Source organism: Salmo salar, chromosome 28 (genome assembly GCF_965601325.2).
Source record: "Salmo salar chromosome 28, fSalSal1, whole genome shotgun sequence".
NCBI lineage: Eukaryota > Metazoa > Chordata > Actinopteri > Salmoniformes > Salmonidae > Salmo > Salmo salar.
Window position 1 is genome coordinate 10,628,653 of NC_138318.1, and position 23,913 is coordinate 10,652,565.

General features: G+C 46.6%; 1 protein-coding gene across 1 annotated transcript; it reads left to right on the forward strand.

The window, feature by feature from the left end:
• Nucleotides 1-13,482: 13,482 nt before the first annotated feature.
• LOC106589413 (synaptopodin 2-like protein) lies at nucleotides 13,483-23,913 on the forward strand. Its single transcript, XM_082970458.1, has 5 exons — nucleotides 13,483-13,709; nucleotides 16,007-16,158; nucleotides 16,366-16,641; nucleotides 16,731-17,179; nucleotides 20,080-23,913. The coding sequence occupies exons 1-5, from the start codon at nucleotides 13,608-13,610 to the stop codon at nucleotides 22,821-22,823; spliced, it is 3,723 nt and encodes a 1,240-aa protein (XP_082826584.1). The 5' UTR covers nucleotides 13,483-13,607; the 3' UTR covers nucleotides 22,824-23,913.

Below are 23,913 nucleotides of genomic sequence, written 5' to 3' on the forward strand. Positions count from 1 at the left end.
TGACCAACCGGCCTCACAACCGCAGACCACATGTAACCACGCCATCCCAGGACCTCCACTTCTGGCTTCTTCACCTGCGGGATCGTCTGAGACCAGCCACATGGAAAACTGATGAAAGTGAGGAGTATTTCTGTCTGTAATAAAGCCATTTTGTGGGGAAAAACTCATTCTGATTGGCTCAGCCTGGCCCACCAATGGCTGCGCCCCTGCCCAGTCATGCGAAATCCATAGATTATGGCCTAATTTATTTCAATCGACTGATTTCCTTATATAAACTGTAACTCAATAAAATCTTTGAAATTATTGCATATTGCGTTTATATTTTTGTTCAGTATACATCATAACTAGCAGTGATGAATATATACATGTCCATTGGGGTAGAGGCAGAGCACCTGGTGTCCTGTAGGGCAGGCAGTGTGCACCCAGTGGTGTGTTCGGCTGCACGTATCACCCTCTGAAGCGCTTGCAGTTCACGGCAATGGAGTTGCCGTACCAGGCTGTGATGCAGCCTGACAGTATGTTCTCAATGGTGTTCCTGTAGACACTGAGGGCCCTCGGGGACAGGCCAAATTTCTTCAGCCTCCTGAAGTTGAAGGGTCGCTGTCGTGCCTTCTTCACCACGGTGTCCGTGTGTTTAAACCATTTCAGCTTCTCTGATGGAGTTGGAACTGTGTGAGGCCATGCAGTCGTGTGTATACAGGGAATACAGGGGGTGACTGAGGAGGCACCATTGTGGGGCACCCGTGTTGAGAATCAGTGTCAAGGAGTTAATGTTGCCTATCTTCACCACCTGGGGGACGCCCATCAGGAAGTCCAGGACCCAGTTGCATAAGGGAGGAGTTCAGACCCAGGGCTGTGAGCTTTGTAATGAGCTTATAGGGAACTATGGTATTGAAGGCTGAACTGTAGTCGATAAACAGCATCCACATATATGCATTCCTTTTGTCCAGGTAGGTAAGGGAAGTGTGCAGTGCAATAGCAACTGCGTTGTCTGTGGATCTGCCAGGGCGGTAGGCGAATTGGAGAGGATCGAGTGTGTCGGGGAGAGAGGAGGTCATACAGTGAGGGAAAAAAGTATTTGATCCCCTGCTGATTTTGAATGTTTGCCCACTGACAAAGAAATGATCAGTCTATAATTTTAATGGTAGGTTTATTTGAACAGTGAGAGAGAGAATAACAACAAAAAAATCCTGAAAAACACGTCAGAAATGTTATAAATTGATTTGCATTTTAATGAGGGAAATAAGTATTTGACCCCTCTGCAAAACATGACTTAGTACTTGGTGGCAAAACCCTTGTTGGCAATCACAGAGGTCAGACGTTTCTTGTAGTTGGCCACCAGGTTTGTACACATCTCAGGAGGGATTTTGTCTCACTCCTCTTTGCAGATCTTCTCCAAGTCATTAAGGTTTCGAGGCTGACGTTTGGCAACTCGAACCTTCAGCTCCCTCCACAGATTTTCTATGGGATTAAGGTCTGGAGACTGGCTAGGCCACTCCAGGACCTTAATGTGCTTCTTCTTGAGCCACTCCTTTGTTGCCTTGGCCGTGTGTTTTGGGTCATTGTCATGCTGGAATACCCATCCACGACCCATTTTCAATGCCCTGGCTGAGGGAAGGAGGTTCTCACCCAAGATTTGACGGTACACGGCCCCGTCCATCGTCCCTTTGATGCGGTGAAGTTATCCTGTCCCCTTAGCAGAAAAACATGTCCAAAGCATAATGTTTCCACCTCCATGTTTGACAGTGGGGATGGTGTTCTTGGGGTCATAGGCAGCATTCCTCCTCCTCCAAACACGGCGAGTTGAGTTGATGCCAAAGAGCTCCATTTTGGTCTCATCTGACCACAACACTTTCACCCAGTTGTCCTCTGAATCATTCAGATGTTCATTGGCAAACTTCAGACGGGCATGTATATGTGCTTTCTTGAGCAGGGGGCCCTTGCGGACGCTGCAGGATTTCAGTCCTTCACGGCGTAGTGTGTTACCAATTGTTTTCTTGGTGACTATGTTCCCAGCTGCCTTGAGATCATTGACAAGATCCTCCCATGTAGTTCTGGGCTGATTCCTCACCGTTCTCATGATCATTGCAACTCCACGAGGTGAGATCTTGCATGGAGCCCCAGGCCGAGGGAGATTGACAGTTCTTTTATGTTTCTTCCATTTGCGAATAATCGCACCAACTGTTGTCACCTTCTCACCAAGCTGCTTGGTGATGGTCTTGTAGCCCATTCCAGCCTTGTGTAGGTCTACAATCTTGTCCCTGACATCCTTGGAGAGCTCTTTGGTCTTGGCCATGGTGGAGAGTTTGGAACCTGATTGATTGATTGCTTCTGTGGACAGGTGTCTTTTATACAGGTAACAGGCTGAGATTAGGAGCACTCCCTTTAAGAGTGTGCTCCTAATCTCAGCTCGTTACCTGTATAAAAGACACCTGGGAGCCAGAAATCTTTCTGATTGAGAGGGGGTCAAATACTTATTTCCCTCATTAAAATGCAAATCAATTTATAACATTTTTGACATGCGTTTTTCTGGATTTTTTTGTTGTTATTCTGTCTCTCACTGTTCAAATAAACCTACCATTAAATTTATAGAATGATCATTTCGTACAAAATCAGCAGAGGATCAAATACTTTTTTCCCTCACTGTATGGTCTTTGACTAGCCTCTCGAAGCACTTCATGATGACGGAAGTGAGTGCTACTGGTCGGTAGTCATTCAGTTCAGTTACTTTCCCTTTCTTTGGCACAGGTATGATAATGGACATCTTGAAGCAGGTGTGTATAGTGGCCTGAGCTAGGGAGAGATTGAAAATGTCCAAGAACACAATAGCCAGCTGGTCTGCACATGCTCTGAGGGCACGGCCAAGGATGCCGTCTTGGCCGGCAGCCTTACGAGGGTTAACACGTTTGAATGACTTACATACGTCCACTGTGGAGACTGTGAGTGTGCAACCCGCGTTGTCATTGGGGGCTCTCCTCGCCAGCTCAGGGTCATTGTGCTCGAATCGTGAGAAAAACGTGTATCTCCTCCAGTAGGGTGGCGTTGGTGACAGCGATGTGGCTGGCTTTCTTTTTGTAATCCGTGATCGTTAGGAGCCACATACGCCTTGTGTCCAACCCGCTAAATTGCTCCTCCACTTTGTCCCTATACGTGTTTCGCCATCTTGATCGATCTGCGTAGGTTGTATTTATACTGTTTAACCAAACTATTGTTCCCGGGTCGCCTTGCCCTGTTTATAATCAGCATCTCGCTCTTTCAGTTTTCCTACAAGGCTGCTATCAATCCATGGTTTTTGATTCGGGAACATTTTTTAAAGACATTATCAGTATCACGTCATCTATGCATTTTTTTTATGAATCAGGTGACTGAGTCAACGTATTCATTGATATTATCTCCAGAGGCGACATGGAACATTCCAGTCCATGTGATCAACAGTCTTGGAGCGTGAATTCTGATTGGTCGGACCAACGCTGTACAGACCTGACCACCGGAACATCCATCTTGAGTTTTTGTTTGTAGGCGGGAGAAGCAAGATAGAGTCATGGACAGAAGGGGGCCTTATACCCGTGACGAAAAGGCGTCTAGCAGTGGTCAAGAGTAGAATGTCCATGAGTTAGACAGTTGATGTGTTGGCAATCATTTGGGAGCACGGTTCTCAAATTACTTTTGTTAAAGTCCCCTGCAACAATGATCACTGCCTCCAGGAATGCAGTCTCCAGTTTGGTAAGAGTCCAATGAAGATCTTTGAGAGCCTTTTTGGTGTCGGCTTGGAGCGGAATGTACACAGCCATGGCGATAATCCCTGAGAGGTGGATCGACTGAAGTTGAGGATCCTCAGTGTTTTGATGCAGAGTGTTTGCTGGATAATGTCAGTTATCCCGTAAGAGCTTTTGTTCCGAACCAACTACGGTGTTTCAGGTTCCAAGTTTATGGTCATTTTGCATCAGTATGTAGGAGGGAGATTCCGAGGTGTACGAAGTGTGCAGGATGGCATGGGACAAAGGAATGTGTCGTTTCGGTGGAAAACGTGGAGTGTTTTAATTGTCGGGGTGGCCATGTTGCTGGGGATCAGAAATGTGCGAGTGAGACAGGTTGAAGTTTCAAGGGTGAGAGCAGTGCAGAAAGTGTCATATGCTGAGTCAGTGAGGAAAGTACAGGATGGTGGGCAAAGGGTGAGGGAGCCTGAGAGGATCCCTATGAGTAGTAGAGCAGTACAGTGACTTGAACAGTTTGTGCTTTAGTAAGGTTGGGTTTTTAGCATTTATTGCTATGGTCATTAATTGTACTGCAGAGATGGAAAGGAAATCCCAGAAGATTGAATTGCTAGTAGCAGCAGATAGCTTTTCGGGTGTCAGAGATTTGAGTGCAGAAGAACTACAGGGGTTTGAGAGAAGGGATTCCATCCTCCCAGGTCGACGGCTTGGTGTATGATCTGCTAGGGCCAAAGTAGTGGGAAGGGGTGGTGGGGTGTGTTGGGGATAGTGGTGTATATATGCAGAAATATACAGTTGAAATCGAAAGTTTACATACACTTAGGTTGGAGTCATTAAAACTTGTTTTTCAACCACTCCTCAAATTTCTTGTTAACATACTATAGTTTTGGCAAGTCGGTTAGGACATCTACTTTGTGCATGATACAAGTAATTTTTCCAACAATTGTTTACAGACAGATTATTTCACTTAAAAATCACTGTATCACAATTCATGTGGGTCAGAAGTTTACATACAATAAGTTGACTGTACCTTTAAACAGCTTGGAAAATTCCAGAAAATTATGTCATGGCTTTCGAAGTTTCTGACAGGCTAATTGACATAATTTGAGTCAATTGGAGGTGTACCTGTGGATGTATTTCAAGGCCTACCTTCAAACTCAGTGCCTCTTTGCTTGACATCATGAGGAAATCAAAAGAAATCAGCCAAGACCTCAGAAACAAAAATTGTAGACCTCCACAAGTCTGGTTCATCCTTGGGAGTAATTTCCAAACACCTGAAGGTACAACGTTCATCTGTACAAACAATAGTACGCAAGTATAAACACCATGGGACCACGCAGCCGTCATACCGCTCAGGAAGGAGACGCGTTCTGTCTCCAGAGATGAACATACTTTGGTGCGAAAAGTGCAAATCAGTCCCAGAACAACAGCAAAGGACCTTGTGAAGATACTGGAGGAAACAGGTACAAAAGTATCTATATCCACAGTAAAACGAGTCGTATATCGACATAACCTGAAAGGCCGCTCAGCAAGGAAGAAGACAATGCTCCAAAACCTCCATAAAAAAGCCAGACTACGGTTTGCAACTGCACATGAGGACAAAGATCGTACTTTTTGGAGAAATGTCCTCTGGTCTGATGAAACCAAAATAGAACTGTTTGGCCATAATGACCATCGTTATGTTTGGAGGAAAAAGGGGGAAGCTTTCAAGCTGAAGAACACCATCCCAACCGTGAAGCATTGGTGTGGCAACATCATGTTGTGGGGGTGCTTTGCTGCAGGAGGGACTGGTGCACTTCACAAAATAGATGGCAAGGAAAATTATGTGGATATATTGAAGCAACATCTCAAGACATCAGTCAGGAAGTTAAAGCTTGGTCTCAAATGGGTCTTCCAAATGGACAATGACCTCAAGCATACTTCCAAAGTTGTGGCAAAATGGCTTAAGGACAACAAAGTCAAGGTATTGGAGTGGCCATCACAAAGCCCTGACCTCAATCCTATAGAAGATTTGTGGGCAGACCTGAAAAGGTGTGTGTGCAAGCCAGGAGGCCTACAAACCTGACTCAGTTACACCAGCTCTGTCAGGAGGAATGGGCCAAAATTCACCCAACTTATTGTGTGAAGCTTGTGGAAGGCTACCCGAAACATTTGAACAATTTAAACAATTTAAAGGCAATGCTGCCAAATACTAATTGAGTGTATGTAAACTTCTGACCCACTGGGAATGTGATGAAAGAAATAAAAGCTGAAATAAATCATTCTTTCTACAATTATTCAGACATTTCACATTCTTACAATAAAGTGGTGATCCTAACTGACCTAAGACAGGGAATCTTTACTAGGATTAAATGTCAGGAATTGTGAAAAACTGATTTTAAATGTATTTGGCTGAGGTGTATGTAGACTTCCGACTTCAACTGTACAACAAAGTGTCTTGTCTGCCGGAAAACCACACAAAGAAGTAGGTGAGCAGCATCTGCAGTGACTTGAAGGCAACTTCATCAAAAAACTGCATGACCTTTCATCACATGGTTTTTGTAAAGTTCACACTTTAAAAGGCGGTGACCAATGACGGTCACTGTCTAGACAAAATTGTTCTGCTTGAATGTGCCCTCAGTCAAGCTCTGGCCTGTCTGCTGATGAATTCCTCTCCTTTGTAGCTGAGATCTGTCAGTTACTAGTGGAGGGTGTGAAGGGTGTGAACTAGAGCACTGAGAGGATGGCCTATATCAGGGGCAGCCTACTCAATTACTATCGGAGAAGGTCCTAGGTGGAAAAGGTCCGGATGGATATTGTAATTTATCGTCATAGTAACAAACCCCAACCTCTCAACCCCAAACTGTTCACACCCCTGTTGTTGGTGGAAAGAAAATGTTTCTGTTTTTAAGATAATTTCTTGCAATTCTACACATTTTGCCATGAGGCGGAGATAACTTTTTGCAATTTTAAAGCTAATCTCCTGAAATTCTCCACATGTTGTCATGTCTTATGTGTGTATAATACCTGAGTGACTCAACAAAATCAATTGGGGCCCCCACGGGCACATAATCTGACCATAATAAGATTTAGATAGCTAGTTAGCCTAATTTACCAACCTTCACATCTGTCAGTAAACGACCACTGCCCATGCACTACCAAACTGCCCATGCACTACCAAATTTCGAAACTGCACGTTGTGCATTCTATTATTGCAGGTCTCAACAGCATTATATTGAAAGCCTGACAAAGTAAACATTTGTAAATAAATTGGTATTGACCCTGTTCTGGTTGCAGATCCGGACTGCAGTCCGCCAGTTGAGTATGGCTGGTTTATATTCTGATGGACAAGGTTCAGCCCGGCCTGTTCACAACTTCCTCCTGAGAGTGCGGACGCCACTCAAACTCAGCCCCTGTCTAACCGAGCTTGGCGTATTTGGGGCTTACTTCAGGTACATTCATAGACCCATCTGTATATATTCCTTTCTTGACAACTTTACAGAGAGATGGCTATACAACTTCAAAAAAATATATCCTGAGGTGTTTATTTCTTGGTCTGACAAGAGAAAATCTAAACTATTGTTATTAAGCCCTTGCAGAGAAACCACATGACCAAAATCACATAACTGGTGTTACATCATAGAGAGGGCAGAGCAAGCCTTAAACAGGAAGCTCACCCCGCAAAGCACATGGCAAGATCAGTGACATAGCTTTTTTTCTTTTTTTGATGTTAAGGTTATAAAACTGTCAAATAATACACTGTCCCAAATTGTGATGTAATACATAATAAAGTTGTCCATTTATTGTTGTTGTTGTCCCACTTTACCAATCATACTGTAGGTAGCTAAAGTAGGACAGCTTGGAGTAGCTGAAGTTGGACAGTCTTATAGGCTTTTTCAATGGAGGAAAGAGATCCAGTTTACAATAGGGACCCCCTGTGCAATAGTATGTAATAATTCCCAACAATACACACAAATCTAAAAGTAAAATAATGGAATTAAGAAATATATAAATATTAGATCGAGCAATGTCGGAATGGCATTGACTAAAATACAGTAGAATAGAATACAGTATATACATATGAGATGGGTAAAGCAGTATGTAAACGTTATTAAAGTAACTAATGTTCCATTATTAAAGTGGCCAGTGATTCCAAGTCTATGTATATAGGGCAGCAGCCTCTAAGGTGCAGGGTTGCGTAACTTGGTGGAAGCTGGCTAGTGATGGCTATTTAACAGTCTAATGGCTTGAGATAAAAGCTGTTTTTCAGTCTCTCGGTCCCAGCTTTGATGCACCTGTACTGACCTCGCCTTCTGGATGATAGTGGGGTGAACAGGCCGGGGCTTGTGTGGTTTATGTCGTTGATGATATGTATTCCTCTTGTTCAAATGGGATAGGGCAGTGTGCAGTGCGATGGCAATTGCATCATCTGTGGATCTATTGGGGCGGTAAGCAAATTGAAATGGGTCTAGGGTGTCAGGTAAGGTAGTGATATGATCCTTAACTAGCCTCTCAAAGCACTTCATAATGACAGAAGTGAGTGCTACGGGCTTGTAGCACTCATTTAGTTCAGTTACCTTTGCTTTATTGGGTACAGGAACAATGGTGGACATCTTGAAGCAAGTGGGGACAGCAGACTGGGATAGAGAGAGATTGAATATGTCAGTAAACACTCCAGCCATCTGGTCTGCGTATGCTCTGAGGACGCGGTTAGGGATGTCGTCTGAGGAGGGGTTAACACGCTTAAATGTCTTACTCACGTTGGCCACAGAGACGGAGAGCCCATAGTCCTTGGTAGCCGGCCGCGTCGGCTACCAAGGTTATCCTCAAAGCAGGCAAAGAAGGTGTTTAGCTTGTCTGGAAGCAAGACGCCGGTATCCGTGACATGGCTGGTTTTCCCTTTGTAGTCCGTGGTTGACTGTAGACCCTTCCACATATGTCTCGTGTCTAAGCCATTGAATTGCAACTCCACTTTGTCTCCGTACTGACAGTTTGCCTGTTGCCTTATGGAGGGAATAACTACACAGTTTGTATTTGGCCATATTAATGCGGTGGTTCGCGCTTTCAGTTTTGCGCGAATGCTGCCATCTATCCACGGTTTCTGGTTTGTGTAGGTTTTAATAGTCACAGTGGGTACAATATGTCTTATACACAGTGGTGTAAAGTAATTAAGTAAAAATACTTTAAAGTACTAACTTACTTATGTAGTTTTTGGGGGTATCTGTACTTTACTTTACTATTAATATTTTTCACTACTTTTACTTGAACTCCACTACATTCCTAAAGAAATAATGTACTTTTTACTCCTTACATTTTCCCTGACACCCAAAAGTACTCTTTACATTTTGAATGCTTAGCAGGACAGTAAATTTGTCTAATTCACGCACTTATCAAGAGAACATCCCTGGTCATCCCTACTGCTTCTGATCTGGCAGACTCATTAAACACAAATGCTTAGTTTGTAAATTATGTCTGAGTGTTGAACTGTGCCCCTAGCTATCCGTAAATTTAAAAAACAAGAAAATCGTGTCTTCTGGTTTGCTTAATATAAGGAATTTTAAATGATTTATACTTTTACTTTTGATACTTAAGTACATTTAAAACCAAATACTTCTAGACTTTTACTCAAGTACTATTTACTGGGTGACTTTCACTTTTTTTTGTCATTTTCTTTTAAGGAATGTTTACTTTTACTCAAGTATGAAAATTGGGTACTTTTTCCACCACTGCATACACTTCCTGATGAACTCAGTCACCGTATACGTGTATTCGTCAATGTTATTCTCAGAGGCTACCTGGAACATATCCCAGTCCGCGTGATCAAAACAACCTTGAAGCATGGATTCCGATTGGTCAGACCAGCGTTGAATAGACCATAGCACGGGCACTTCCTGTTTGAGTTTCTGTCCATAGGAAGGGAGGAGCAAAATGGAGTCGTGATCAGATTTGCCGAAGGGAGGACATTTCGAAAAGTTGAGTAGCAGTGGTCCAATGTTGTTCCAGAGCGAGTACTACAGTCAATGTTTTTGGTAGAACTTCGGTAGCGCTATTCCTCACATTTATTTTGTTAAAATCCCCAGCTACAATAAATGCTGCCTCAGGATATGTGGTTTCCAGTTTGCATAAAGTCCAGTGAGGTTCTATGAGGGCCGTCGTGGTATCGGCTTGAGGGGGAATATACACGGCTGTGACTATAACCAAAGTGAATTATCTTGGGAGGTAATACGGTCGGCATTTGATTGTGAGGTATTCTAGGTTGGGTGAACAAAAGGACTTGAGTTTCTGTATGTTATCACAATCACCATGAGTAGTTCATCATGAAACATACTCCCCCAGCTTTCCTCTTCCCAGAGAGTTCTTTATTACTGTCTGTGCGATGTACTGAGAGCTCAGATGGCTGTATGGATGGGGACAGTATATCCCGAGAGAGCCATGTTTCCGGGAAACAGAGTATGTTACAATCCCTGATGTCTCTCTGGAAGGAGATCTTCGCCTTGAGCTCGTCTACTTTATTATTCAGAGACTGAACATTTGCAAGTAATATGCTTGGAAGCGGTGGATGGTGTTCACACCTCCTGAATTGGACTAGAAGTCCACTCCGAATACCTCTTCTCCGCCGCCAGTGTTTTGGAGCAGCCTCTGCAATAAGTTCAATTGCCCTGGAGGGTACAAACAAAGGATCCAATTCGGGAAAGTCATATTCCTGGTCGTAGTGCTGGTGAGTTACCGCCGCTCTGATATCCCAAAGTTATTTCGGCTGTATGTAATAACACAAAAAAATTCTGGACATGGTGCTAAATGAGTATGCTGGACAGACATCTGCTGAGGACCAAGAGTGATGAGCTCAGAATCACATTAGTGGAAAGCAAGACTGTTCTCCAGTGGTGTAAAGTACTTAAATAAAAAATACTTTAAAGTACTACAACCCTGGTCATCCCTACTGCCTCTGATCTGGCAGACTCACTAAACATGTGCTTTGATTGTAAATGATGTCTGAGTGTTGGAGCGTGCCCCTGGCTATCCGTAAATACATTAAAAAAAACAAGAAAATGGTGCCGCCTGGTTTGCTTAATATACTTAAGTATATTTCAGCAATTACATTTACTTTTGATATTGAAGTATATTTATAACCAAATACTTCAAAAATTTTACTCAAGTAAGATTTTACTGGGTGACTTTCATTTTTACTTGAGTCATTTTCTTTTGAGGTATCTTTACTTTTACTCAAATGACAATTGGGTACTTTTTCTACCGCTGCTGTTCTCATGGCAGGCTTGGTTGTAGCTAGAAATGTTCGAGTTGCTTCAGGGACAATTTTTTTTGCATTTTAGCTAGCCCTAACCCTTTTCCTAACCTTAGCCCAGTTCTCCTAATGGAGGTGTGGCGGAGAGAGTGGCAGTGCTAGACAATCCACTCCTCATCTGACCTGCACTGCCCTCTGTCACATTACTAGAGGAACTGCACAGGACGGTAATGATAAGTGCCCTTCTTTGACCACAGAGAAAATTGCTGCTCCCCAGCTAAAGTAGATTTTTATTTTACCTGGTTTTGACTGTAGAATCCAACATGCGCTCTTATTGCTTGTGTAGATCAAGAATGAGCCTGATGGAGGAAGGAAAGCAGCGAGCGGTTTGCTGATGTCAACGTTGTGAACAGAGTGCCATGTAGTGGCAGTGGGGTTATGGTATGGGCAGGCATAAGGTACAGACAACGAACACAATTACAGATCCTGAGGCCCGTTGTCCTGCAATTCATCCACCGCCATCACCTCATGTTTCAGCATGATCTGTACACAATTCCTGGAAGCTGAAAATGTCCCTGTTGTTCCATGGCCTGTATACTCACCAGACATGTCACCCATTGAGCATGTTTGGGATGCTCTGGATCGACGTGTACGACAGCGTGTTCCAGTTCCCGCCAATATCCAGCAACTTTGCACAGCCATTGAAGGGGAGTGGGACAACATTCCACAGGCCACAATCATCACCCTGATCAACTCTATGCGAATGAGATGTGTCGCGCTGGATGAGGCAAATGGTGGTAACACCAGATACTGACTGGTTTTCTGATCCATGCCCCTACTTTTCTTTTAAGGTAGGCCTATCTGTGACCAAAAAATGCATTCTGTATTCCCAGTCATGTGAAATCCACAGATTAGGGCCTAATGAATTTATTTAAATTGCCTGATTTCCTCATATGAACAGTAACTTAGTAAAATCATAGAAATTGTTGCGTTTATATTTTTGATCAGTATATTTCAATCTGTTTGTCTGCATATTTCAAGACATGGCATAAATATGGGAACGATTCTCTTTATTTTGGGGGGGACCAATAACGTGGAAATGAATCAATCCGTCATCACTAACACAATGGAAAAATCGAATAATTTATTATTGAAATGGCATGGGTGACCTAGAAAAATAAATTGATACAATTTAAGGCCAAGTGGCAAACAATAATGCAGGCACTAGGGATGAGGGTGTGAGCATGTGGGTCTGGGTAGATGAGATGTAGTCATTGATTGTGTGAGTCTATAAATTGTTGTTCGCATGTATAAGTTAGTATATGGAATTAATAAAAAACGGAAAAACGAAATATAAAAGAAAAGAATGAGCCTCAGGTATTGGCACATGCGCTCTAGCCAACAGCGCGCAGATACACGAACTGTACAGTAAAGTCTACATGATGAGATTCTTTTTATTTGTCAAACGGCAGCCCAGCATCGATGATCATGTCACCAGAATAAGACCCTCGATATTTATTGGAAAGGAGCGTCAAGTTCATCAACTTCACTTTCACCGCGCTGTGAAGTTCATCATCATCAGCATGATTTCCTGACAAGTCGTAGTGCAAGGACCACACGTCATCGTGTCACTCCAAGTTTAATTCGATATGATTGTTATTATATCCACCGACATTTCTCGCATAATTTGTTTTACCGACACAAAAAGATTCCACCTTGTCTAGCGTATTTTGTTTTGTCGACATTTTGAAAGTTTACCGAACATTTTGAAAGTTTCCATCAGGCCTGGCCTGTCATAACATTTCTTTCATCCGACATGCATTTACTCGCATGAAAAAGTTTGGATGGAAACATGGTTAATCACATAGCATTTTACAGCAGGTTTTTAAATCCGAAAAACGTGTGGCCAGTTTAATGTGGCCACGAGTTGCTGACGTGACGGTAAAAAATATGATCAGTAGGCTACTGAATTACCAAAACTGGTATCGCTTCAGACACACATCTCTGGTGTTATCATAACAGCAATTTAATAACGCCCCCTAGCAACACTGACCCGCTATGACAGGCTGGCCTTAGCTCACTGTGAATGTGGATCACAATATATAGGCCTTTTGTTTTGCTCTTAAAATACCCCTCACCCTCTCCTCTCCTTTCCACTCTGTCCTCTTCACTCAGGGCAGTTGGACAGAAAGCCTCGAAGAGGGCTGGTTCGGGGGTCAGGGCAGTATGTGTGATGGGGTCAGGGGGTTATTTTGGGAGGATCTATCAGCATCCTGCAGAGTGACATGACACGTGTGGTGGATATAAAACACACACACACACACACACACACACACACACACACACACACACACACACACACACACACACACCCTCTCACCCCCTGTGCCCCCCCCCCTGACAGCCGACACAGCATTCCACTGTTAGCAGACGGAAACCAGTTCCCCCCCCGCCCCCTCTCTCTCTCTCACTCTCTCTCTCTCTCTCTCTCTCTTTCTTTCTCTCTACCCCCTTCCCTCTCAACCCCCCCTCTCTCTGGGTGGAGTGGGCTGGGTCACAGAGGAAGCATGTTAGACCAGTGAGACAGCACATACACAGAGCAGTTGGAAGAAGCAGAGAGACATACACTCTGTGTGCAGTGTGATTTAGCGTGTGTGTGTTACTGAGTAGTGATGGTAGCAGAGGAGGTGGTGGTCTCTCTCTCAGGAGGGGCTCCATGGGGCTTCAGACTGCAAGGAGGAGCAGAGCATCAAGCACCACTGCAGGTTTCCAAGGTACGACTTGTGTGTGTGATAGAGCGGGGTAGGTGGAACAACAGGTTGTGTGTCTGTTATACGGTGGGCTGTGGAGACAGGATGGGATGAGTATGTGTGGAAAAGAGTGGAGGACGGGGGCAGATCATGGAGTAACAGTTGCAGGAGAGGGTTAGGGAACAGCGGCTGGTGGTCTATATAGATGGTGGTCTCAGGCCGTCAGAGTTCTGCCCTCTCCATGTCGTGCGCTGCCTGCCTGGTCATTACTGGTACGATAACTTGAACCCTCTGGCACAAAAGGACTGCTGTGGCATCAGCCAGGTGGGTGCTACACATTGGTAGAAGCCGGCAAGTTCTCCCTCCCCCCAATGTAATGTAAAGCCCGTTGAGCTGCTGGGCAAGTTCTGTAAGGCATCATTATTATCATTACTTAGCTGTGGCTACGTAACCCTTCATAAAAAACTCTGATTGGTTTGTTTGTTTGGTCTGTTTGGTTGTCATGGTGATTGGATTTTAGGGACTGTGGGTCATGGGCTGACCCTAATGGACACACGATCTATGACCTTTCTTGGTGTTTAAGTGTGTTTCATCTCTATGTATTAACGCGTGTGTGTGTGTGTTTGAGATGGTGTGTGATTGGGAATTATTGTGTTGTCTCTGTCGGTGTCGTATGCTAGTAAGACACGAGCACAGGAATTGAGGGCATGCTCTCTAAGTGGACGCACAGAAACACACACACACACACACACACACACACACACACACGCAGACACATTGGTGTTGACAGGGCAGAATGCATTTAATCTAACCAGAAAAGATATCGTGAAACGCTGGGCCATGACCTGACTATGCTTGGCATAGATGTTCGTACTGGGTTCTATTTTATTCTATTCTATAAACCAGGGGTGGCCAACCCTCCCCATGGGAGAGATACAGGAAATGCAGGCCTTTTCTCCATCACACCTTTCAGCTAAACAAGGTCCTGATGAGCAGCTAATCACGGTTCTGTTGCCATTGCCAGACAAGGTCACCTCTAGTTTTATCTGTAGTGGTGTGTGTGTGAGAGAGGCCTTTTTTTCCATGGCCTGCTCCAGCTCCTCTTAAATGAGCTATTCTGATCCTACGGACCTCTCTACTCCTAGCTGGGCTTATCTGAGGCACGTCTGCCCTCCACATACTCACACACACACACACACACACACACACACACACACACACACACACACACACACACACACACACACACACACACACACACACACACACACACACACACATATACACTGCCTGGTGTTGTTGACCGGTAGAGGTGAAAGGCCGTGAGTAACGTAAATGCTAATGCTAACCATGCTAATTTGAAAAGTAGGTCGACATTCACCATATAAAGTGTGTTAAAAGGCTACATCCCCAGTTAGCTGCTCCGTGGGTCCGTCTAGAAATGTGGCTGGTCCTACTGCCGGGGTTTATTTTGGGGTGTATGGGGAACACATGGTGAATGTGAGGCATGCCCTCTGCCCAGGGCCTGCAATGTGTGTACGGAAGGGGGAGGGGGGGAGGTGCATCTGTCTAATACCCCCTCTCTCACTGTGTTCTCCTGCAGTGTGTGTGTGTGTGTGTGTGTGTGTGTGTGTGTGTGTGTGTGTGTGTGTGTGTGTGTGTGTGTGTGTGTGTGTGTGTGTCAATGGGGTAGAGGTGTCTTATTGGATGGTCTGTGTAGTACCAGATTTTGTGTGAAGAAACTGCACTCGACAGGTGACCTAACTTTGTAGAACTAACCGTGCTTGTGTGTGGTTGGTTTGAGAGTCCTTTATCCTTTAGATATTCGGCTGTTTAGCATGACATGTCTCTGCTATCTGTCGTCTGTCACCTGCTCTTTCTTTCTTTCCCTCCCTCTCTCTTTCTCTCTCCCCCCTTTCCTTCCACACCCCATCTCTCTCCCTGTGTCTCGCTTAACCGGCTCTCTCTATCCTCCTCATTTCTCTCTCTCCTTCTTCCCCTTTCTCCCCCCCTTCACCCCTTCTCTTTACCCCCCCCTCTCTCTCTCTCTCGCTCTCTCTCTCTCTCTCTCTCTCTCTCTCTCTCCATGTCTATAGAGCTCTGCTTCCACCCCCAACCCCCCTTCAGTAAAGATAGGTTTATGACATCATTGCCTAAATTGTACCACCCTTCAGCCCCCCCTCCCCCTCCTCATATCCCAGAAGCGATGATGACCTCACACCCCATAACCTCATAACTGAGTTGTCCCCCCCCTGTGATTTCATGCTGCTGGATTGAGGCTGTGTGTGTGTATATGTTAATGTGTGTGTTGTGTGTTGCAGGTGCGACGGCGCAGTAAGGCATGCAGGGCTGGCCTGAGGGAGGAGGATGAGTTGGTTGCCATTGGCGACCGTGTGTGTGCCGAGCTCAGCCACGCTCAGGCCATGACCCTCATCGACTCCCACCGGCACACACTCAACCTCAGGATCAAGAGGTCAGAGCACACACACAGACGCACGCACGCACACACACACACACAAGCAAATACACACATACACTAGACTGATACAAGTATATAATAAGCAAAGCAGATACACACATACACTAGACCGATACAAGTATATAATACGCAAAGCAGATACATACATGAACACACACACACACAGCCTGACTATCTTTCTCCATTTCTTTCTGTCTCCAGGTCTAGGTCTGGGGTCCACACTGTGGCCGTGTCAGGTCGTACACCTACACATATAGCTACACACACATACACACCCACACACCCCGTTCTCTCCCCCACTGACGGGCCAGCCTGCCTCACCATCACCTCCCCCCCTGACAGTGAGGCCTACTATGGAGAGACGGACAGTGACGCGGACACACACACACACACACACCGCCGTCAGCGACGCACACCTCCACATACACGCTCTCCAGGTCGCCAGCAGCAGGAGGAGGAGACCTCGGAGTTGAGCGGGTACGAGACAATAATCATCCCCAACCTTGCTTCCTGGTTTGTACTATGACATCTTGACCTATCCAATCCCTCTCTCTCTCTTCCTCCAGGTATGAGAGCGCTCCAGATGGAGGGGTTTCCCTGCAGGGGCCCTGGGAGCAACTACCCACATTTGGAAACGGGGTGATCCAACAGTGGGAGCAACCAACAGGATTGGGAACAGGGGGGATTCAACCTGGAGTACCACGGAGGGAGGTGGTCTACCAACCCCAACCCCCCCAGTCCCAGCCAGAGTGGACCCACCCAGCCCAGCCCGTCCCACATCCTGAGCAGGGGGACCCGACGGGGGGAAGAGAGGCGGAGGGAGAGGGAGACAGTGGTTTCCAGGAGGCAGGGTTGTGTGTGGGTCTGGCCTGCTCACCCCTGGTGTCTCCAGAGCGGGCTAAAGGAGCCATGATGCTGGGTTCCAGCCGACAGATGGTTCCCATGGTGGGCGCCCAGCTGACCCCACTCAGTGATGATCTATCTACTACGTACAAGGACAAGGCCAGGCAAGCCAGTGAGTGCACTATACCAGATACCCTACACACTATACACACTACAGCCTACACGTGAACCCTTCGGGCTGCTTTGAACGGTCTCTGCGAAGCCTGTGGATTGTCAGTGTTAAGAGTGTGTGGGAGTAAAGGTGTCTGAGCTGTGATAAGACCCCCTCTGGTGTTGTTCTGCTGTAAGTTCAGCCTCTCACTTTGTGGTCAACTAGGAGGGGGTTGTTAGAGAGAGAGAGAGAGAAAGTGAGAGAGAGAGAGAGAGAGAGAGAGAGAGAGAGAGAGAGAGAGAGAGAGAGGGGGAGGAAGAGAGGAAGAGATATTTCCAGTTGCTGTCTATCCTATGAATCAAAGCCTTCATCTCCTATTTTCATCTCCTATTTCTGCCCCTTAGTCTCTCCAGTCAGTATTCTAAGCCCTGGTCTCCTCCAGAGTATTTATAGTTGGGCAGCTAGCATTCCCATCTAGCGTTGATGGACACACGGACACAACTGACCTCACATTTAGTGATCCACACAGCTGAATGGGCAATGGGGGAGGGGGCAGCATACATGACCAATGATATGTACCCTATTTATATGATCAATGATATATACCCTATTTACATGATGAATGATATATACCCTATTTACATGATCTATGATATATACCCTATTTACATGATCAATGATATATACCCTATTTATATTATTTGAATCTGTAAATAAGGTTTCAAGGATACTTTATGTGAAAAACAACATTCTTCCCATGAAGCTAGACATACGTACTGTATGTCTGACCTGCTTAGATGACTACATGAATGTCTCACAGCTGTCTACCTCACCCTGAACTAGATCAGTTGGTTGTGACTCACTGATTTTCATCCCAAGCATGGTTTTAGCCTGCTGAGCTAAAGCCTAGGCATTAGTTTGAGGCGCTAATGCAAGTCTTCAGGTTTCAAGCAAGGTTAGATCTTGGACAAAGACAATAGTGACAGACTGTTGATTGAGGGGACAGGTGACCTGCCCTTTCTCATAATACACACGTACACAGCTAAGAGTAATGAGTAAGTTGTTCTTGACGACCTAGAACAACACACACGCACACCTTTTACAAGGTTGTTGTGTGGACATTCCTTGCGCGTATGTGAGGTGGGTGAAGTAAGGGGGAGAACCCGATAGACTGTGTGTGTGTGCATGCACGTGCGTGTGCCCAGACAGGTGTGCAAAGGATGTTCCCCCATGATGAAAGGGGGGCATGACTGAACAAGGTTTGGGAAGTGCTGATCTAGCTAATGATTAGCACAAATACAGATGGGGAACTCCATGCTTCAGTCTATGTATTTATTGGCACTATGCAGCATCAGTTAGGCTACAGGTGATAATGCCTATTGCTAAGTAATACAGCAGCCTGATAATATAGACCAATATGTTGTTAGGCTCATTTCTGGACATTCATTTTGAAGGAAAAGTTGCCAGAACTGACTTTCTTACAGTCATTCTACAAACAAAATGACATGCCAAGCGTGGTGAAGGGTACACAAATAAGCATAAGCGGTTATGGCATTTAAAGGGGCATGGTGGTGACTCTCGGAACTGATTTTGATAGTTTTCTCAATTATTGGCAAAAAATCTGAATTGGGCAGACTGTATAAACACAGCCTTAGAGTTAGACCAACAGTTCAAAAGTAATAGGGACATTATTGGTATTTCAGATGAGATTGGGATATATTGACCATATTATCATGAATATTTTGTATTTTCTCTTCAAAATTCACCAGGAACAACCATTTCACAGCAATTTTTTTAAGTCTCCTGGGGGGGCAGGTCCCCGAACCCCCCTAGAAAGGTGTTGACCCCGGTATCCATTAACCCTGACCACCAAATATGTAACATAAAGTTACGCCCTTGCAGACAGTGATGTGGATACTGACCGACAGTCTAACAGGTCGCTGCTCAACTGGGGAGTAGGGGGAATTTAGAGCTTTGAGCCCCCCAGCACACTCTCCTGTCTGTCAGGGTTGAGCCCCTCCCTACTTGTTGATGGTGTCACCTATCATGGTGTCATCATGGATTTGAGTGACATTCCAGATGCTATGATGTCATTCTGTTGATCACAGACATAATTCTAACCAGACCTTTCTTATTCATTTCAGTTACTTATTTAATCAGGGGCATCATTTCAGCTAAACCTTTGGTATGGCAAAGTGACAGGGATTTCTTAAAAAAGTGACTGCATTTCCTGCTTATCTACAACATTTACAAACTCTAAAATGCAATTTGGAGAACAGCAGAAACAAGCAAAATTGACTCCAGCCATTATCACCTTGTTGCTGTTAGTTAACTCACCTGTCAAAAAGGGTACTTAAAATTCGATGCGCTAGCTCAGCGCCGGGATTAAAACTCCAGTTTAGTTTCATGTTAAGTCAGATGGCTTTGGCAGTTACCTAACCAAAGCCATCTACTACAGCCATCTTCACCTCTGCAATGTGTTGAGAAAAAGTCCCGCTGTTCCCTGCAGCTGCATCGATGCGCTCTCCATAGAGAGAAAGAAGCGAAGCAAGAGGTTTCATTCTCGTCAAAATCTGTCCAAAATAAACCCAGTCTGTTTCTATGGGCTTATTTTGACCTAAGCTTGTCGCTTGCCTTCCCGACAACGACTCCCATTGTTAGGGCAGAGACATGAGTATCTCGTCATTAATTATAGATCTCTGCTCTATATAAAGCCAGACATACAAACAAATACCACTAAATTGCATTTGCATTTTAATCGAGATTGGAATGATTTTAATAGCCTATTTTAAATTATTGGTGTTGAGCTATGATATGGTGACTGCCATACCCAATTGACACTCCTGTATTTAATCCTCTGTTCTCTCTTACTCTCTCTCCCTCTCCTCCCCCCTCCTCACATCCCTCCCCATGTCTCCCAGAGCTGCAGAGAGGAGAGAGTGCGGTAGAGAAGCAGGTGAAAGAGGCTCGTACTAAATGTCGTTCCATCGCCTCCCTGCTCACCGACGCTCCGTACTCCAACTCTAAAGGAGTTCTCATGTTCAAGAAGAGACGCCAGCGTGCCAAGAAGTACACCCTCACCTGTTTCGGCCGCGCGGAGGGGGAGGTGGGTCCTGAGACTGGGGGAGAGACAGAGGGAGAGGAGGAGGAAGGGATTTCCTTCCTATCGGGTTCAGAGGTGGATGAAGAGGGCTTCGCTGGAACCTTTGACCCCACCTGGGACAGCGGATACCTAGACCTGCTGGATAGGAGGAGCTCCGCCTGTCCATCCACCTATAACTCAAGGTCCCAAACACCAACCAATCACAGCTCAGGGTTGGATTCCTCGGCTTATCAGAGCCCAGAGATGAATGTGTCAATCAATCAGGGCTCTGTGACGAATGCCCCTGCCTATCAGAGCCCAGGGCTGGACTCCATTGCCTATCAGGGGAAAGAGACGGAGCAGTATGAGCAGCAAAGGAAAATGGCCACCCATGTCGCCTATAACCCCGCCCCTAACCCCGCCCCTAACCCCTCCCCGGCCGCAGGTTTGTCAAATGGGGGCCCTGTAGGGGTGAGTCGAGCCAGTGTGGTTCTGACCCTCCCCTCTCACACACCTATCCTCCAGCCTGACCTAAACCCTAACCCTAACCCTAACCCGCCTGGAGGGATCCATAACCGCACGGCATGCCCCTTCACCTCAGGCCTCGCCCCATCTCGCCCTCCAGCCACCCCTGTCATCTTTCGACCCGTCCAGCCCACTCCTGCCGTAACAATGGTTTCCAAACCCACCGCTGCGGTATCCATGGTGACCATTGCCCCTCCTCGCCCTTCAGGGGGGCCCCAGGCAAGGAGAGCGGTCTCCAGTACCTCGCTCTACATCCCCCCTAGACCTGCTGCAGCCATCCTTTCTCCTCCTCCCTCTGTCCTCTCTCCTCCTCCTGTTCTATCTCCTCCCTCTCTGGCCTCAGCTCCCTTCTCTCCTACCTCTCAACCTTTCACTCCTCCCTCTGTCCATATTGCCACCTTCTCTCCCTCTTCTGCCTCCTATTCTCTTCCTAATCATCCTCCTCAACCCACCCAACACTTCTGCTCCTTGAGTGCTCCTCAACCTTTCTCTCCACCTCCTCCTGCCCCCTCTCAACACTTCTCTGCTCCTCCTCGACAACCTTTCTCCCCTCCTCCTGACGCCCCAGTCTATCCATCCTCTGCTGTGGCTGCCCAGCCCTTTTCTGCTCCTCCTTCTCTTAATCAATCCTTCTCTCCTTCCTATCCCACACCTTACTCTCACCCACCCCCCCTTGCTCAGACCCAACCCCCTCCTCCCCTGACCTTCAACCCCTATGTTGCCATAGCGACCCCCTCCACTGCCCAGCCCCCATCCTCTGATTCACTGTCCTCCCGTGAGCAGCGTATCGCCGTCCCCGCCTCCAGAACAGGCATACTTGCGGAGGCACGTCGCCGCAGCAACAAGAAGCCCATGTTCCGTCCGTCTGTGGAGAACAAGAAGGACGTGTCTCCCAACCCGGCCCTGCTCGAGCTGCTCCAAAACCCGGACGCACCAACCAGGATGGGTCCACGCCCCGGTCCCGGTCCCGGCTCCATGGGGCCTAGTGGAGGAGTGGGAGGTGTGGAGACTGGAGGTGAGTCTGGCCCTGAAGAGGACTGGTTGAGGCTGGGGGCCGAGGCCTGTAACTTCATGCAGGCCCGGAGAGGCCCCAAGCCCCCTCCTGTGGCCCCTAAAACGCAGGGCCCTCCACAGGTACCCCAGTTAGCGGGGAAGGGGGGTCAGCTGTTCGCCCGTAGGCAGAGCAGGATGGATCGCTATGTGGTGGAGAGCACCCCCTCCTCACCCCAACCCTCTCACGGCCACCCCTGCCAGCTCTCTCCCACCCCCTCCCTCCCCTCTCAATTCAGATACTCCTCCAGCTGCAGAGCCCCCCCTCCCATCAGCTACAACCCGCTCCTCTCCCCCTCCTGCCCTCCCCAGGCCCAGCGCCAGAGGGTGGGGGTAGCAGGGCAGGGTGGGAGCCCAGCGGGGCATAAAGCCGCTCCTGGGGGTCAGAAGGCTCAAGGCATCAAGGCTCTGGACTTTATGAGTCGCCAGCCCTACCAGCTAAACTCCTCCCTCTTCAGTTACCGGGGCGGGACTCCCCAGCAAGCACAGGCCTATCAACAGCAGCCGCGCATGATGGGCGGCTCCTACGGGCCAATCAAGACGCCACGTGTGTATGAGATCAAGCGCTTCTCCACGCCACCTCCCACAGGCCCCTCCCCTACGATCATTGTCCCACGGTCAGCGACCACACTGGGAGAACCGCTGTGGAGGTCTGAAATCATTTCCCCTCTGCCCACATCCACTTCCTGCTACCAATCCCCCTCTAACACCCCCTACCAGCCTCAGCCCCAGTGGGTCCCTCCTCCTCCAGCCCCCACCGCCCCCCTCCCTCAGCTCCCTAGCTTCCCCTCTGCCCATGTCCCTAACCCTCACCCCTACCCTTCCGAGCCCCATGCCCCTCAACAGGGTAACAGGCAGTTTAAGAGTGCCCCTGATCTCAGTCCTCTTGCCCACACCCCACCTCGCCCCGCCTCCACCACACCCTCCAGAGTGCCTCGCCCCAGATTCAGCACCTCTAACCTGGGTCTGCAACCCAGCGTCTGGCGCCCCGGATCCACCATGCACTGAGATTGCAGGTCATGGATTGGCACGAAGTGACAGGAATATAAATCCCCCCACATTCTGTTGTGATTTTGGTTTTTGGTCTTTGTCACGTCAAAGAAGATGTTAGTATGGTGCATTGCAGGCTTTTATTGATTTCCTGTTTGGGCACTATTGCAACTCTTGGATCACACCACCCATTTCATCACTTTTCTTCTTATGATCATTTGACCAGCTCTATTTCTCTTCGTAAAAAAATACTGTTTGATGTATAGTTGATACGCTTTGTTGATATAGTTGATATGTATAAATATATGAATGTAACATAAGTATTTAATGACAATCGGAAAGGAAAAGGGTGATCTAAAATGAGAAAGACGTGGACAGGGAGAGAAAATGGGACACGATGTGAAGTTTAATAAAGTTTATTTAAAGCGATGGGGTCGACGGAATAGAGGTGAAAATAAGGAATGAAGTTGAGTGATAAACTGATACATGGAGGATGTGCTAAAGACAAGCCTGTGGAACGAGAGAGTGAGGGAGGATGGAGAGGAGAGATAGATTAGAGGAGAGATAGACTGGAGGAGAGATAGATTAGAGGAGAGGAAATAAGAGTCCTCTCTAAGAGACAAACTGTTCGGTAATATGCCGATCTGTTAAAGACTAGGATGGACTATATGCCTGATGTGTGCTGCCGTTGTGGCTTTAGCTCGGTGGGCTAACACAGTCTCGTGGAGTGAAGACGGCCCCGGTTCAAACCCCAGTTGGTCACATAAAGGCCTGAATCTGAAATAGAGATCTGACTCCGCTACAACTATATTGTCATGATTATTGTGATTATATTCTTATTCTGAATATTATAAAATAGCCTGTTTTGTTTTTTTTTTGGGGGGGGGGCTTCATATGATTGTGTCAGAGTATTGCACAGTAGTACATCAGGATGCATTTGTTAAATGTTTTCCCCACTTCATAAAGTGCATCCTTTATTGTTATAAGGAAGGGAGGTGAGGGGTGGAAGGGTAGGAGGTAGTGGTGATGATTTGTCTGATTGTTGATATGCGAGATGTTAAGTTGTTATTCTGTGGTTCAGAGAAATAAAACTAGATGTGAAACTCTC

Bases quoted from the DNA above. Each gene is read 5' to 3' on its own strand.
- LOC106589413 (XM_082970458.1), top strand. From the start codon at position 13,608: ATGGTAGCAGAGGAGGTGGTGGTCTCTCTCTCAGGAGGGGCTCCATGG. The intron at 16,642-16,730 runs GTACGAGACAAT...CTCTTCCTCCAG, and splicing joins GAGACCTCGGAGTTGAGCGG to GTATGAGAGCGCTCCAGATG. The intron at 17,180-20,079 runs GTGAGTGCACTA...CATGTCTCCCAG, and splicing joins GGACAAGGCCAGGCAAGCCA to AGCTGCAGAGAGGAGAGAGT.